This window comes from Colletes latitarsis, chromosome 4 (genome assembly GCF_051014445.1).
Source record: "Colletes latitarsis isolate SP2378_abdomen chromosome 4, iyColLati1, whole genome shotgun sequence".
NCBI classification, from domain to species: domain Eukaryota; kingdom Metazoa; phylum Arthropoda; class Insecta; order Hymenoptera; family Colletidae; genus Colletes; species Colletes latitarsis.
Window position 1 is genome coordinate 37,898,085 of NC_135137.1, and position 18,060 is coordinate 37,916,144.

General features: G+C 44.7%; 1 protein-coding gene across 1 annotated transcript in view; it reads left to right on the forward strand.

Moving 5' to 3' along the window:
• LOC143341448 (protein Fe65 homolog) overlaps positions 1–18,060 on the forward strand; it is a 158,854-nt gene that overhangs the window by 22,232 nt on the left and 118,562 nt on the right. The window contains exon 3 of the mRNA XM_076764451.1: positions 9,121–9,473. Coding sequence (XP_076620566.1) covers positions 9,182–9,473 — 292 coding nt within the window. The 5' untranslated portion in view covers positions 9,121–9,181. The remainder of the gene's footprint in view (positions 1–9,120; positions 9,474–18,060) is intronic.

An 18,060-nucleotide genomic window follows, 5' to 3' on the forward strand; every position in this document is an offset into this window, starting at 1 on the left:
TAACGTTAGATTACGGAAACGACGTTTCGACGTAACGAGTGAAGGAGCGAACGGTAAGGGAAACGGAAGGAAAAACCAGGGCGAGAACGAGCGCCGTTAGGTCGCGTAAACCGTTTCATTTTCATCGTTGGGTGTTGTTAGCGCGTGTCGCAGGGCAACGCGTACCTGCCGCCAAGTAAAATCTCATTTGACCGAAGGACGAAGGGCGCGTGTGTATATAGGCGCGCCTAGACGGGATAAAATTACGTCGAGTTTGTCGTCTTTACGAGCTACGCCGCGGCGACAGGGCGTCGTGCGGTCGGCGTAACAAGCAGAAACCAGTAAATTATATGTCTTGCCTTACCTGGCCGTGCCAACCGCGGTTAAATCCATTTCAGCTTTCCTGCGCGTCCCTTGACCCCCGAGGATTTTTCAAATTCGAAAAGATTACGTCGAGGAACGTCAAACGATAGCGCTACTCGGATCTTAAACTAAACTCTTGCACACGGATTAATTCGATGCATCTTTTAACAAGGTGTGCACAAGTTCTAGAGCTAATCCTATCATAGACGTATTTTCATTTTGTTTTTAGCGGTCAAACAAAGTTAAAGGAATGAACTCGATTCCAAGCACGTTCTACTATTATATTTACCTGACGTTTCGTGCAATTTCTGGCCGTCTTAGGATGAAACTTAGAAAGATGAGGGGGGGGTAATACTATAATTTCTAATGAAATTTAGGGAATACGATGAAACGTCGAGTAAATATTCGCGTTCACGTACCTAGAATTCGCTTGATAATTTTTTGAACGTTAAAAACAAGTTAATAAGACTCCTGCAACGTGGCGAAGTCTCTAAACTACCGTGTACCTTGGTCTGTATTTTGATTTAACGCCCCACGGGGGAGAGCACGTAATAAATGACGTATCTATCCGAAAGAAATACGGTTTCGCGCGAAACAAAAATTACCCGCGAAACGGAACTGTCCCGGTAATTGCCCCGCGAGAAACTGATTACAAAAGTTCGGCGCGAAACGACTTTACGCCGAACGTTCGCGTCGTTCGGAGTTCTCCGGCTCGTTTCAGAAAATAAGGTCTATTTCCATTTACGGTGCGAAATATCCCGAAGGGGCGGACGGAACGGAGATACGGAGAACTAGCAGCCTATTTGCATTCAAATCAAAAATCTTAATGACGAGATTCTTATTCGGGGGAACTCGTCTTCGATTTAGAAGATTTCGTTTCGCCTTCGAGTTAGGGGGAGCAAATGACGTTCGCCTCTTATCGAGTCGACTAGGTGTGCTGTTTGGCGCGTTACGCGTCGAGATAGAAAAGATTCGTTCAGCTTTCTCATCAGCGGAACCTCTCTGTCCTCCCTCAGCATATTACGCGAAAATTTAACACCTTCGATCTGCTAACTTCGTTTCTACCCATTCGAAAAACGATTATACTCGATGGTCGATGTTAATCGTATTTCTTTCAAATAAATTTTTTCAAGCTTCGAGATCTTTTAGAAGGGCGACTTAGACTCTCTTGCTTGGACTCTATCTTTGGAACTTGCGTCGCGTTTGTGGTAGGAATATTCGAAGGTGGGTTCGTGTTCCCTTTCGCTCCGATTGATATTCCGTGGAATGTGTCTCGAGGCCTATCTCGAAGCGGGTCATCAAACGGAGTCTATCCAGGGTCGAAGGGTAGACGCTGAAGGCTAGAGCGGAGTTTCGCGAACGAGAGACGTCGCGATATCGGGGGCTCGAGTTTACCATGTATGTATAAGCTCAACGTTTCGACGACGTCACGATTTTCCGGCAGGTGATATCGAGTCCCGTCGGATTTTCGCGGGCACAGCCGAGATTGGAGCTGGTAACGACGCGTCGACGATGTTTACCCAGACACGAGGGTTGAAACGATCCTCTATGATTCGTGTGTACGTGCTCGCGAGAGTGCTCACGGAGTCCTGCACCGAGAAACTTACGACTCGTTTATATATCTATCGACCTGCGCGAACTTCAGCTACTTTGTGAATGCACCAAGAGTTCAACGGCCCTCGGGAATCGAACGGAGGTGGGACAGGAGAAACTCGCGGCTGCGAACGACGTCGGTGAGTTTGAAAATTTGTAATTCTTCCTCATCGGTGGGCTGCGCGAAAATCGAAACTGCGGGATAATTCGTCCCCGGTCTCGGCTAGCTTTGTTTCGGCGATTTCGTCGCGCGTATGATAATTGAAATTTAATCATAGGGAAATGAATAATGCGCAATATTGCAATATGTGACGCGTGTTTGCGTCAACTCGATTTTACACCGGTTACTTCGCGTCGCACATAATCAAAATTAATATTCGAAGCCGAGTAATCCGTGCCCCGCGAGGCATTATAATTTGTAATCAGTCCGCGGACAAACGTTGTTAAACCGAAACGTTGAAGTGAACTCTTGGTTCGTTTATTGCAGATTATTGCTCAAATTGTTCCTTTCGAGAAATAATTGTGTCAGCAACCATTTGAATTCATACATTTGTATCGTGCTTTTAATTCTAAGAACGAGGTTTCTACGTAAACGTTCTGCGGGTAAGTTTGAGAAACGCTGGTCTAGTCAATAGCCAGGGCGTACCAACGCGTTGGTCAATTTAATCCGCAGACCCTTTCTTTTCAGCACGAGCTAAACGAACCATGAAGTCTTCGGTGGAAGGCGCAGATACCGTCGTAAATCACCCCGTATTTAGCGGTTAAAAGCAGCGTTAAATGTTGTTTTATGAATGGCCGCGAAGGTGGAAGGAATATCTGGTGGCCGGTACTCGTACGTTTCGTGCTCGCGGCCCGAGCAAGGGGTTGTTCCAGTTTTGGATAAGCCGCTGAATAAAAGGAGGATGGTGTAGGGTCGGGGTGGGGTGGTCACGGCGCCCGTTCGTCTGCCGCTCCTGGTCGATGGCTTCCTTCAACCCCTCCTGTTCCCCGGTGTTATCTGCAAACTTCTCAGTACCGGTATCGCAGTATTCGTAGTCGGTCATGATTCATTCGTACCGGTAACGGGTGTAATTCGACGATCATGAATGTTGCCCGAATCGCGTGCAATCAGGGAAAAAGGAATTCGAGCCTGAACACCGTAATTTCGACTGCGTAAGTTTTAACCCTGCTATCGATTCAACTTAACCCGTTGTGCGCTTATCAATTTTGCACCGCTCGATCGCGCCCCCGCGATTGCTTCGCACCCCGACGCCGACCCTCCGCGTTCCAACGGATTTCATGACGACGAAACTTTGGTAAAAGTTCGTTTTCATCGTGTTCTCGCGTTACATCGTTGTTCCTTTCTTTTTCTCAGAGGAAACGAAATCGTTTAATTCATTTTCAACCTCGCGATATCGCAACGTTGTTTTTCAGGTCGTAGAAACATTGCGCCGTATCGATATGTAGGTATTATTAATATTTGCACCAACGGCGTTCGCACCGAGCAATTCGAAACTTGTTAGCAGACTAAAACTGCAATATTATTTAATATCAATAACGCCCACGGCTTTTCCTGGATCAAATATTACGCACAGGAATGTTTGTTTTACGAGATATTGGGTACATTCGTTACTTCGTAAATAAAACTTGAATTTACGTTTGGTAAACCTAGGCGCTAACATTTAATCGTTCGTTAGAGTTAGAGACCAATAATGATCGTATCGAATTTTATAATATGGTGGCCTAAGTACGCCTAACGGTTCATTAATTTTCAGCGACGGTTCAATTACCGTGTACCATGGTACCATTTAACAAATTTATCGCGCGAAATGTATCATTCGGCGATAAATTTGCGATTCCGTAGTGATTGTTCGAAACGAATTCTGCGGACCTGGGTCGCGACGGTATCCAAGATTTCGCAACGCTGTCTCGATAGAATATTCCATTTGCTCGCACACTGTGCACAGTATGCTTTTTCGCGAGAATAGTACACAATAAAACGTCCCTCCAGCTGGAACTCGACGTCTTGCAGCGGCGTAGCCACTACCGTGTAGCCCGAAAATTAAATCACTTTATTAATACACACTATCTCCCATCCACGCTCTTTGTAATGAACATTCCGCCAGTATCCAAACCGAATAATCGTTTTGGGTCTGATGTAGCGTTCGCGAAAGACGACCGAGGAATTGTACTTGCATATCGTGGCTCTAATATCGACTGTGTATTCCGGTCGTGTACCGCGCAAATTGCATTACACGTTTATACTACTCCCTGTAATGTTCAGTGTAAAATCGAAGGCGATGGAACCCTTCGGATATTTATAAACAGGCAAATGTCGCCTTTCGATGAAAATCGAATCCCCCTCCCCCTCGCAGTCAACAAGATAAAATCGAATTTTACGATAAGGAAACGAGATTGAATTTTGCGATGGTGAATGGAATTGAAATTGATTGCAAACTGACAGGCGTTTGTAGGTACGTTATTTCTCGAAAAGGCACGTTGAGAATGACAATCAGTGTCGGTACACCGTCGCGGTGTTACGCCAATGCGCGCTGCACGCGTTCGAAATTCCGATCAGGAATTTCTGGAACTCGAGCTCCGCAGCGATTTCTCGCGGTGTAATCTGAATACCCATGAAATATGTATGTCGCAGATAGCCCGTGCATAGACGATCGAATTAACGAGAGATCATTTCCCTGGGCATTTCTCGCGTCTGATCTGTTATGTCTCGCCCCCACCAATCGACGAAAGAAATGCGTGCGCGATCCCAGAGCCGCATAAATTTTATATATCTTGCACTACAGGTTGATGGTTCAGTCATTGTGCGCCAATAGGATAACTGTTTTCGTTCTCTAAGATACTGATAAAATATCAGTAAACCAGGAAAATTATATCCAACATTCGTGATATTGATTATTTACCGACACAAAAAATATAAACTACGCTTACGTAGACATTTCTGAAAGCACTTTCGTGTTTCCCTGCGTCTCTTAGCAGGATCAGCCTGACATGTATGATACGATCGACTTTCGTTCAGACGTACCTCTTTAACGTTAGTATAAGGGATGTATATATTAGGGTTCTGTCATCGTATTTTGTTCTCTTATCGTACAACACACAATAGAACTTCTGTTATCCACTTAGCGGAGCCAGTGATCTTTATGATGCATAAATTAAGGCTACGTCGGCTCCCGACACACAAAATACGCGATTAAATAACCACGTGCTTCCAAGATTTGAATCGAAGCGTCCAAAGGTTTTTGCAAACCCCTGGTCTTTATTATTTGATTCTCCACCCACGTGTCTCGCCTCGTGGCTACGATTTATGGGACACTTTACATTTCAATCTTGACCCGGCATACAATTCAGAAGTCAGTCTCCGCAATTTCACGTTTTCCACGTCGGGAAGATTTACGATCGGAACGATTCTATTTACGATCGAAGGTCCGGATCGATCACGCGACCGCTCCGGAGTAGGTTACAGCAAATTCTTGGTGCAACTCGGCGAACGTGAGATCATCCGGCGCGCACACACCCACGCGAATGACTAGTGACGTCAGCCAGGCTACACGACAGCGAATGGTCGGTTACAGGAGAATGTAACCGCGGCCATTGGGTCGCTTCTGGTTTTCTCTTCGTCGCGCTCCATTTACTCGCGTCCACTGTCGCGTCGCCCGGCGTCGTGATCGAGCATCTCTCGATCCGTTCGCGCGAGTGTATCCGTGTAATTTTCCCGCGAAAGTGACACGAAGGTTTCCAGCTTGGCGACGAACCGGAAAGATGGCGGGTGGGTTCGATTTCGCGTGTTTCCTCGCCGAAACTTTACGATCGGTACACGTGTCGCAAAGTGTCAAATATCCTCGCGAGGACCAGCGAATTTTCCTGAGAAAATCGACGACGCGAACGCGTGTCCGTTGGGTCATCGGGTTCGCGATCGATTTTTACGAGCGAATCGACGAGCGGACCGTGTGTTTCCGGCGTCGCGACGGCCAGCACCGCCTACCGAATTATGTCATTCGAAGCTGATACGTACGCGTCTCGTCGCGGCGTTCACGCGTGGCATTAACGTTGCGCGCGTTTCGCGATAATTGTGCAGAAACGTGCGAACCTGTGAAACGTATTGTTCCGGCTCCTCCGAGTCCAGCGTAATGCCAACTCTTTTGTCATGCAGATGGTCTCGAAGTTTTGTTCTCAACGACGCATGGCGCCTTTCGTTACACCGTATTATTCGGTTTCGCCGCCCCGGATTCCGAAAGAGTAACGACCTTACGTTACGCATACACTCCTGGGCAAAATGATACCACTAGTCGGATTATTCTTATTTTAAACCCGTTAAATAATTCCTCGAGTCGTTCTAAATTTGAAACCGTTGGACAAGATTTCGTAAAGCTGTCCAGGTAACTGGAGATTTGAGACAACAGGTTGCATTTATTATTAATTCCATAATTTCGTGAAACCGTGTTTCGTTTGGTATACTTGCTTTTCAGGAAACCTGTGATATGTAATCCGTTTAAAATGGAGGGATTGTTCCGTTACATTTAGGAAATCCAGCAAAAACGTTAAGTGTGCTATCATTTTGTCCAGGAGTGTACTACGGGCAAGGCAATTCAACGCCGTGCACGTACCGAATATTTCTCTTTGTAAACGGTATATCGTCCCTGCGAGCTCTTTGTCTGGCTGTGATTTAGGGGTTCTCCGAAAACTATGTCCACCGTAGTAGACGTAGCGTCGGAAACTTTATAAACGGTTGGTCCTAGACGTAAGCCTAGAAAATCGTGTGTCATCCTATAGAAGTTGACTCTCTATCTGTTTAAAAGTTTATATTTATAGATTTGTCCATACATCCTCCGCAACAATAACGTTTTCTATTCTTCGTAGTGGGTTCTCTTCGATACCTATATCATGAAATTAAAATATAAACTAGGTTATACTAGTTTATACATCCCGGTGCTTCTTCTTTCAGTGTTAGTACAAAGAAACCTATAGTTGTTCATACGTTGAATCCGAGAGGCTGAATTTTATTCCTTTAGTTTCGAGAAGTCGACTGTGGGAATGTGTTTGCAAAACCGCCTGAGGCAGCAAGTGCATATAGAAAAGTACATGTTTAGTTTGCTATAGATAAACTGTGAGAAAGAGTCATGTGATTTGTGTTACATACACATTTTATCTTTTCTTGTTTCACCAGAACAGCTTACCTAATCTCGTCGATGTTAAAATATCGTACAAACATATATCCACGTATGCTATTTTTCCGGGTTATAGCTTTAGAAAGTCGTACGCGAGAGGAAGTTGGCTACGACAATAGTCAAACCAGCATTATCTTTCTTGCTTCAACTACTATTATTCATTTCCTGTAAGAGTTAAGGTAGAAGGAAGTAAAGTCTGCGAAAGGGCAAAGTGCAATTGAAGTACTCTTTCCGAATGTAATTTGAAAAATACATATACAGAAAATTGTAGGAGTAGAGGTTTTATTATTTGCCTTAGGTTATCATAACTGAGCAATATCAAATACTACCTTCGTGCTTGACTTTCTACTCGAGTAGTGGAGTTTTTCCGGCGATGTCCAGGGTGTACACAAATATTTGTGGCGGCTTTGAGACATCTACAGATTCGGCAAACACACCTGCAGCAAAATTTATTTTGATCTTGAAATTCAATTCTGAAGGCGTTGACTCGTCCCCGAAACACGTTACAAATTTTCTTTCTCGGTTAGTAAGTTTCTGTGACACTTTTCATTCGTATGATTAAGAGTTCAGGAATTTCTTGCATGTCATTTTATCTTGAGATTCTTTCTTGTTACAGTCTGCATCATCCTGCTTGATTCCCATGAAATTAATTTCCCTAATTAGATGCAAAGAAACTGCATACCTTTGTGCCAGCGTATAGTCCGATGTCCTTGGTTTTTCTAGCCTTACATCTGAATGTGAATTCTTGTTCAGTGAATGTTCAACTATTTATATCGCTAAAATAATCTCGAACTAATTCGAATAATTCTGGAACTTTATTAAATTTGGCAGTCGATAATCAGTACTATTTGACATTATTGTCTGAGTATTTTGGTGCTGCTTACGTTGAAAGTTTCAATCGTATCGAGTTTCTAAATGTGTACTATGATGCTAGCAGAGATGAATTTATTTTAACGCAGTTTATTTTTTGTTCTGATTCTTAGTTCTTTGTCTCGTTCTTTCGTTCCGGAATAATAAACATTGTAAAATCTGAAGAGTGCCACAAAACAGATCGTTTGATAATTGTTATTTGAATACCTCTTTAAAAGCAATGAATTTAAATTGCTTATAATTTCAACCTATACAATTGATCCAGAAAAAGCATACAAATTTATTCTTTTTAATTTGAATTTTTCTCTTCGTACACACTTCATATTTTCCAGCACGTTGCTTTGTTCTTTTTCGTTTCCCCTCCTCTTGACCGTATTTCTTTTCGCAGCGAAGAGTTCGGTCCCCTATGAATGGATCATACTTTATCGAGGAAAATAAAACTTAATGTTCCGTACTCTGATTTCATATAAGCACCACTTTATTTTATACGTAAATACGAAGCTAATTATTTCCGTTTCAATCTCAGTTGCTAGTACAATTACCAAACGGAATCGTTCAAAAAAATAGTTGATCCATTTTCGCGGAAACGGATATGTATCTATTACAGGCTCTAATACAAAATACAGATATTTTGATTTTCTGCACATTATAGAAAATAACTGTTTCCGTACTTTATTCGCATTTGCTGCTTTATGGTGCGTTAATTTCATAAGATCGTATGCTTTTATGGTGTTTCCATCATTTTACTATGCTATGTAAACGCCCACCGTGGAGGATATGGAACGTTAACAGGGCAAGTCAAACTCGATTCCATTTACGATCGTAAAACCTAAACTGACCTCAATTATCCTCCAAAATATCCGTATTTTTATGAAGAGCTATACACGCCCATATAGTAATGGATCTTTCGAAGAAAAAAGAATGGTGGCGAGGATAACCGTGTTTTATCAAGGTTGGAAAAAGGCGTTTTATCGAGGCGTTAGCGTATATCTAAAGCGGGATCTCGCGAAAAGGAGAGTCGAAACGAGGAAACTCTCGTCGTCGGTACGGCGATTTAAAACGATTATCGCCTTCTCCTAATTCGATTCAAGCGAGGCGCGTAATCCAGCGGCTTCGATTAATCCCACGTCTCTTGGATCTGTTGACGCAGGTAGCCGACACCGAGGCGTTGCCAAGGTCACGAGGGAGGAGCTGAGGTCATCGCAGCACCTATGTTGTGCGGCGAACTCCTGAACGGTGGGTTCGTCAGTACCGGATCGGTACCGGTGGTTCCCTACAGCCTCTTAGGATTCTGGTTGCCCGGCTGTCTACGCGCTACCAGCCCCAGTTCTTTCACCTCGTCTTATCTGACCCTGTTGGCCGAACTCCTGGCCACGGGCCACCCGGATCTTCGAAGCGAGCTGATGGACCTCGCGAAGAGGAGCCATCAGGCTCCCACCAACGGCGCGGTCGACCTTGACCTCGACCTGCAAGCCGACGACAGCGACGAGAGCGTCTTTCTCGGTGAGTACTCCTTCCTCCACGTATCCGCGATGATACAGAACTCTATCTGCTAAACAGAGATGGGCAAACTTCGTACGCATAAATTTCAATTATAGAAAGGAACATTTCGCCGGAGTGTACGTCACGAATAAATTGCTACGCGTTGGTCTCATCGAATATTTAATGTTTTGCTAAAGTTTCGCCCATCCGTGCTACAGAACTCGCTTAAGGGCTTACGGCCATCTTGGCGGCGCCGAAACTAAGCATATTCATGAATTTATTATGATGATACTATACTGCACTTTCGATTGAAACGAATTTTGTATATATGTAGATCGAGCCATAGCATTGGAACAGTACGATAATAATTTCTACTGTTATACTCGGAAAAAAGTGGAGCATTTTTCTATCATCTTCGATCGAGGTAATATATCCTGTGTAAAAACATCGTTTCTTTGCTACGAAGATACCGTAACCCCTTAACGCGATCGAGTCTTCAGCGAGTAATTAACGCTGTCGGGCCCTTGAAAAATGTTTTCCATTACTGAAAGAGCATTTGCTGGTAAATGCATCTATTTTAGTAGCGCGCTTCTTCGAATATCGATGCAACGGGCACTTCCGAGTCGTTGTAACGAATCGACTCGAAGCAGAGTGCTCGTTCTCTTTGCGATACTTTTAACGAGCACGACTCGTACCCGTCTATGAATAGTATATATCGGATTTCTGCTGGACGACCGACCGCGTTTATCCGACCCGCTCTACATACGGCGAACAAACGGTCCGCGGTGCTGGAGCATGATCGTTTAATGGTTTTATTTTCCAAACTGACCGTTGTCCCGATGCAACCGAGTCACCGAGTATTTTGCGTCAACGGTCGATAACCGTCGTCGTGGCGACACAGTGGTCGAATATTCAAAAACACCGGGCTAAAGTGCTAATTTTGCTACTCGAGGAACACAAATATACCGCCTTCGTATAAAAATGTTGCACGACTGCACGAGTTTGAATAATTTATTACTGCATATTCAATGTTTCGATCCCAGGGGTTGAGTTATTCTCGAAGACGTAAATTGTTCATTTTATCGAGACAAAAAAAGCGTTTATTGTTTCGAAGTTTGAAGTAACAAAGCAGCACTGTTGGATATCCGACAATTGTGCGACATCGCGTTGGCAGAGAAGAGGGCGGCTCGGGGATCGCGATTACGTCCACGGGTAAATATGTCCGCTCGAAGGCTGGAAATCCGTAATATTCGTCGTTTTTCATGGAGTCGCTTGGCACGAATCGCAGACGGGCAAACAAGGACCGTTCGGCTCGACGAGTTTCGCAGCCGAAGTCGCGTATTTAGTCTCGCCAGGAAGAAAAAGATTTCCAGGGCGGAAACGTCGTAGAAAAATGTAGACAACGCGTGCTCGCGTCGTCCATTCGAATTGATAAACTGAAGCTGGGGGCTCCGTTTTCGCGAGAGAGTCTCTGAGACATTCGTTTCCATCGTACTCGCGACAAAACGTTTGCGATGCTCTTAACGTGGACCCTAAACGATCCCCTTTCTGACGATCGTCTATAGAGTCCCTCGAGTCGGTTCTGGCCGACATCCAAACTCTTTCTTTCTTTCGGCGTCTACCTTCTAATTCTTTCCTTTCCTCCGGTCTTTCCGGACTCGCGAGAACTCGGCCTCTCCATTAAATAATGGGAGAACGTTAACAATCTTTGCAGCTGTTTATCAAGATTTAGACCCCAACGGGTCGTTACGCGAACGTGCCGTGCCCGCGTTCTCTCTTTCCGCCCGACGACGAGAATTTAAGGGTGTCCTATATTAACAGGAAGCTTCCACGCCAGACAGACCGTGATTCTTGCCAGGGCTTCCGCTTCATTACGTCTGTCGTCGGCGCGTGACTTTTAATTCCCTCGATCTATCTTCTAGATCCCCGTTTGTTAGCTCTTATGTACTTCGCCGAGCCCATTATTTAGCAATTAAACAATCGTCGGGAACACGACTACGTCGAAGATTCTAGGTAAACGTAAAGACAGCAAAATAGACATGGAATATATTCGCGTCGAAGCGTTTTATTATTCATAATCGACAATACCGAGCACACCCTTTACCGAGATTAATATAGAGAGGGTCATTAAAATTGTTCCGGAGTTATAAATGTCATCATTAAAACGATTACGAGGGCTGCGATTTCAATTTTGAACCTCATTGGAATAATATAACGCGAGAGCGATACGGTTCGCTGACCGTAGTAGCTTTGGTGCATAGGTCAGTTACCTGAAACAGGTCATACTCGCAACCTGTGACAGTTCATTGAGACGTAATTGCGAAATAAACGCGCTGCGAATTATTTACTTCGCAGAGAAATCTTGGAAAAGATCACATTTCTTTTAGAACTCTCATCAAAAGAATTTTTGCGGTCAACTTTAATGTCTTATATTTTAAACCTCCCCTAATTTCGCGTGGACTATAATACATTTCGATTGGATACAGAACGAGTAATATACAAAGCCTAATTAATGTACAGTAATTTCATGCTCTAATTTGATACTCTCTAAATGCTATTTCGCGCTGCCCTTTATGACCCTTCTGAAACGCCTCTGTGACCTCGATTCTCTCGATTCTCGATCGCGATGCATTTTTAAGCTCTCGTACGCACGACGAACGGTCGTCCCACGAGTTGTACGCTCAAAAATCGACGTGTATTTTTAAAATCCATTCACACTTTATCACTTTTTTCACGCAACCGATACCCCGGTATAAACGCTCAGCCAAATAGTTTGCAAGCACAGATATCGCTCGCGCTTGCAAGCTGGCTTTTCTCACCGAAGCAACAAGTATAAACCACATTTTTTCCATCTTTGTCGCTGAAACGATACGATCTGTCGTAAAATAATTTATCATATCGTTTCCCACGAATAATAATGAATCATCGTCACTTAATAAATGACTTAAAAGAGATTCTTCGATGTGTACTTTAAGGATTGTTTTAATTACACGTTGTACCTGCCAGTCTACCGTTCTTGCAATCATGTTCGTACGTCTGCCTTCAAGCTGATACCGTTCTAACTGGACTCTGCAGGATCATTAAGCTTTCCCAGGACAGGTCGCTTCCTTTCTGTTATCCTTCTTGCTGGCGCTGGTTCGGACCAATTCCACCGGCTACATCCAACATCTTTCGTTTTCCTTCTGTTTCAAACTCCCCGGGATCGTAATAAATCGTTTGATGACTCGATCCTATTTCGCGGTGGACACCGAGAAAAATGGAGTATCGCCTTGGATCCTTCGAGATCCCTTAGAAATTGTCGGACACCGGTCATCGCCGCGCAGGACACTTTTAATCCGAGGATAATTTACCCTTATCGTCGCGCTATCGGTGTGTAATGGCCAGCGATTACGGCAATTTTTCCCACGGTGGCAAAAGAAAAGACAATTTCATCCTGTCGTCCGATAAAATTGACACTGGTTCTTTCCGGGGCTTCCGGCGAGGATCAAGTAATTGTCGAAGTACTCGATAAATATTACCGTAATTATTAAAACTCACGTACACACTGTAACTCTTCGGTTCAATTATACCTGAAACGCTTTCGACTATTAAAATTAAGAAAGTTCTTCAGCAACGTTGTTAGCTGTTTTGTTTGACAATTTCCTAGCTTATAGTTGACTGAATCTCGTACGGTGAGTTAATTTTCCGACGCACGCCACAATTCACGCTTCTCACACGCCGCGTAATCGACCAACACGCAAGACGCAAACCTTCGCTTAATTGCCCGAGAATATCGCAGGAAATTTTGAAGTTTCCGCGCGAGTTACGTGCCACGGCGTTACATAATTCAGGGGAACTATACAGGGGCTGCCATTTTAATCTCTTCGCCAAAATATCTTAGAACGCGTGGCAGGTACGAAGGAACGTTTCGGTCGAAATATGCATCCGTTTCGTCGTTAAAAAAGAGAAATAATTCCATATTACTAGTAACGTTTGGACGTCGATCTTTTTTTAATTTAAAATCGATTTTCTCAAAAATCTTCTATTTTCGACCGACTTTCGCGTTCGAAAGTTCTTTCCTTTTGATCGTGTTATGATGTCACGCGTCTGTCGTATCTCGTAGATCAGCCCTAATTGGAATATTATTCCCGTCCATGTTGTTCGAGGAAACAACGTAATGGCCAGCAGCGGGGGCTCAAAGCCGGAAAGTGGATTTTCGCGGGCCTCGGAGCCACTTGTCCGCTGCAAAGTGGATGCGAGTTTGATGACAGTACTTGGCGCGCCGTGACCGAAAGTTCACGAAATTGAATCGAACACCGAGAGCAGGCGCGCTACTTTTATCGGTCATTGCTTGGCCTTCCCTTAAGCCGTTCCCTCGCGCGAAGGGTGGCGAGAACCCGTGGCTAAAAGTAATTCTTATTCCGAGTCCTCTCGCGATATTACGTTCGCCCGGGACGAAATTGCCGAACGAGAAGACGGAACAAGGGGAGCACAAAAGGAACGAACGGGTTCCACTCGTCGTCGCGCCGTGCTCGAACAGAGATCGCCGAGACTCGACTTCCGCTAACGAGTCGGAAGCGGAACGTCGAAGGACGACTGTTTATCGCCGACAGGGAACAAAAGGGCCACGACGATTTTAATGACGTTGTCCCGTTGTACGGTAATGGAAAGGTCCATACTTTTCTTGGGGAAATTAAACGACGCTAATGAAATTCACTTTGACTATGGAACCGGTAATGTTATGATAATTGAAAATGAATAGATAGGGGTATGCTTTCTATGACACGCTCGAACGTCGTATTTTTTGGAGCTGGCAACGTTTCAAGCCACTCTTGCCAGTAGTTTAGAATGCATTGAATTTTTTCGATTCGAGTGGACAAATTTTGAACAAAAGAATTCAATTTCCCTAAACCTTCGTTGAGTTATAAACTCTCGTAGATTTTGGTCTCGGAATGGAAATAGAATGACTTTTCGCCCCGTTCCTTGGGGCTCGCGGACGGCGTAAGTGGAAAGTGCAACCGATAACGTCAAAGATAATCGGGGGTAACGAAAATGTCGTTAAGGTGGAGGGGCTGGTTACGTCGAATTTTTCAATTAACCGATCCGATCCCGCGATTTCCACAAAACGGCCGGGAGATTGAATCGACCTCGCGGGTTTGTTACCCTTATCGGTCACTGGTTTCGACCCTGTAGCTTGAATACGGTCTCGCGCAGCGACGCAAGGGACTGGATACGCCGATAAAAATACACCGGACTCTGGCGACGCGAGCATGTTTCTCGATTATCTTGGGACGCGGGATCGAATGGTAAACGCGCGTCGAACGGTCGTGAAAAGGGAAAGAAGCAATAACGAGATTGAATCGATGTTTTCGATACGCCGTTGAAAATTACCCGGTAAATTAATTCGTTTGACAAAGAGGGAGGAAGTGTACACACTTCGGGGTTGCGTATGAACGACAGATTGTTCTCTTCCTATCGATCGAATAACCGTTTCAATCTATCCTCTCTGTTTTGTGTTCCCCGTTCAGCCACGGTTGGGGAAACGACCGTGTGCACGCGCAGGAAAGTCGGACTGGGGAAAAGGAAAATAATGGGAGAAAAATAATGGGAAAAGAGCCGGGGACAATCGATTTATAAACATATCCTTCAACCGCTTAAACAATCGCGACATGGCGCGGCGCTGCTCGACGCTTCGCAGTGGGAGGGGATGAAATTGTAAAACGACGCGGAATCGCAGTCTTTGACGCGAATTGAAAGTGAACTCGCGAACGGGGTTACACGTATTACCACGCGAGACTGATCAAAGCGAGAACGAAATGCACACCGGAGAAATGGAAGACGCGACGGGAGTTAATAAAACTGATTTACCGCTCTTAACACCGTCGACCGGCGGATGAAAGAACCCCTAAAATCTCTTAGGGTCCCTTTGTTCGGTCGCTCATTTATTTATTTATTTTTCTAAGAACCTGGGTAGACGGACAGATACGTTGCACACCTTCAAGCTTATTATATACATGAAAAAAATTGTAGAAAGATGATAGTAGAGAACAGAGAATATTCATGGGTCTATTCGAGCAGTGGTTTCCGTTGACTTTGGACGCGCGAAGCGCATGCAACGAACGGGCAGACGAAAAAATTGATTCATCGGGGCGTGAAAGTGTCCGAGACACGGTTCCCTTTCCGACTCGAATAAATGCTCCAATCTGTCGCGGATTCCGTTCCTCCGTTGCTCTTCGGAGCCGGCTGAAATATGGGAATACGTGTGCCATTCGTTGGGTGAGGGTGGAACAGTGGGAGGAAGAAGGGGCGCTGAGCGTGAGACTGACGAGAGAATGCAGAAGAGAAACGAAGAAGGTGGAGGGGAAAATGATGAGAGAGGTAAAGGGACTAGCGAAACTCGACAATGGAGGAGGGTTCCTGAAGGAGAGTCCCGATGTTAGCGGAGAGTGGATGAAGCAAGACAGAAAAGCGAAACGGGAACAATGGCCGCGGTATTATTTTCTGTTTGCTGCGTCAGACCAACCACCCCAACCCCTTGGTTAGTCGGCGTTCGTCTATCCCAGTGTTCCATTCCCTGGTTCTTGCTTCTTCTCTCCTTTTTCCGTCTGTCGACTCGCTTTCGCTGCGACGGCACGTTATATCGGCCCTGGATCCAAGATTACGGGCTCGATATTTGCCAAATGAACGAATAAGCTCCTCCCGTCCGGCGCTGTTTCATTTGACCGACCGAATAAATCATCCGCTGCTTAATTTCCTTCGTTGCCCGACCGGTGCAAAAAGAGAGTCCTTCGTTATCGAATTTCCTCGATCGTGTCGCGAGCGTACTCGCTTAATTAAAGGGAATATTTGTCCCGTTAACTCGCTGGAAGTTTTAACTTCAATTTCTTCGCCGGTGGCGAGTCGGCCACTTCTCTTTCTTGAGGAAAATTCACTTCAACCTTGGAGTACTCCTATGAGGTACGAAGGACTAGACAAATATTGTTTCGCGACTGTAGATAGTCAGGGAGAATGAAACTTGGCGCGTCTTCTTTTAACTTGTTACGAAGTTTATTGTGTCACCGCTTTATGTTATACACAAATACAATATTTTATGTTTTTTCTGCATATGAACTGACCGTTTGCGTCCGATCAAAGTTTCGCGAAACCTTCCCACGCGAAATGTAGCAATCTCGATTTAATTTTAATTCTCCTGGCTGGATTCTTAACTCGTTGCATAAATTCCATTTAACTTCTCAAAACAGAGTTCCCGCTCAAACTAAACAACGTGTGGCTGAACCTGCAAAATGATTAGGTGTATCCATAAAAAAAACATGGATTATAAATTCTCAATTTCCGTCGGATTTCATTTACCAACGACCGTCGACCGCGTTTCCACGCTTTTTTCTGAAACTCTGACAATATCATTTCGCGTCGATTTCAATAACGTGCACCTAACGGTTAATTAAATTCGACAAACGTTGTCAATATTTCCGAACACGCAAACATCGTATGAATTCGCGATCGCCCGACACACAGTGTCCAGCTCGTTCCGTGGCTTGTACGCTCGTGGGTCTAGCTACCGGTCGCAATACTGGATCATTGTGTTTTTATAAGGCTCATCGATCCAAGCTAGATCGTAGATAACGAACGCGATATTTGCCAAATAAACGAACGATAAATTCCCTGGTATCTTCGCCGTTTAATCCACCGAAACGAGACGACGCGTAAACGACTGTTTAGACGACAAAGTTTACCAATATGGGGTGCACCACTAATTTTGTTTCTTTACGATATCATTGTTTAAAATAATAATTGCAATAAATTTCAAGCACATAGTCCGTTAAAATACAAAAACAAAATGCTTCTGCCGAACTGCTGATAATCGTATTATCGAAATAAATCGAGCGTGTCGATAACTGGATTATTGCCTCAATTACGTGCACTTAATGTGCTGTATATTACTGATACGATTATTGTCCGGTACCAATGGCCTATCGAATAAAGGTTCCTGACCACTGCGCCGATTCGTCTACGAAACCGACTCCGTTCTGTCATCGTCGACAGCACGACGGTAACGAGAATTAAAATAACGAACGCAGAGTAACGAAAATGTTTCCCACGACCGTGGTTGAAATCCGTCGATAGTTTCGAAGCCGCGGAGTAATTGCACGGTTCCGTTCATTTTGTTCACGTTCGAGATTTATTTCTTCTTTCTCGTTTCGCTCGCAGAGATCCAACGGAGGAGGCGCCCTTTTGTCGTTAATCATTTCCGTGCTCCTCGTCAGACCGTCTGGTCCCTCCTGGAAACGAAACTGTTCTCGCAATTAAGCGCATTCAAAGGAAAGACCCCGCTTCCTGCGGAGGTCTCCGGTACACGTGCTTCCGGCATTGCTCGTTTCGCGGCTAATTCTTGCCCTTTCCCTGCGACCCGTCAATGGGGCTCCCAGCAGAACGTCGTCGTCTTCTTCGACGCGTAATTTCACATCTATATTTCTGGGTCGAACGTTTCGACGAACTCTCGCGGGCTTCCGGTTGGCTCTTCACCGTGTCGCGAAAGAGTTCTCGATAGGAGAAAACAATACTTTTAAGATATACAAAACGATTCTAAATAATATCCAATCGGTAGTTAACCCCTTCCCGTGCTTTAACG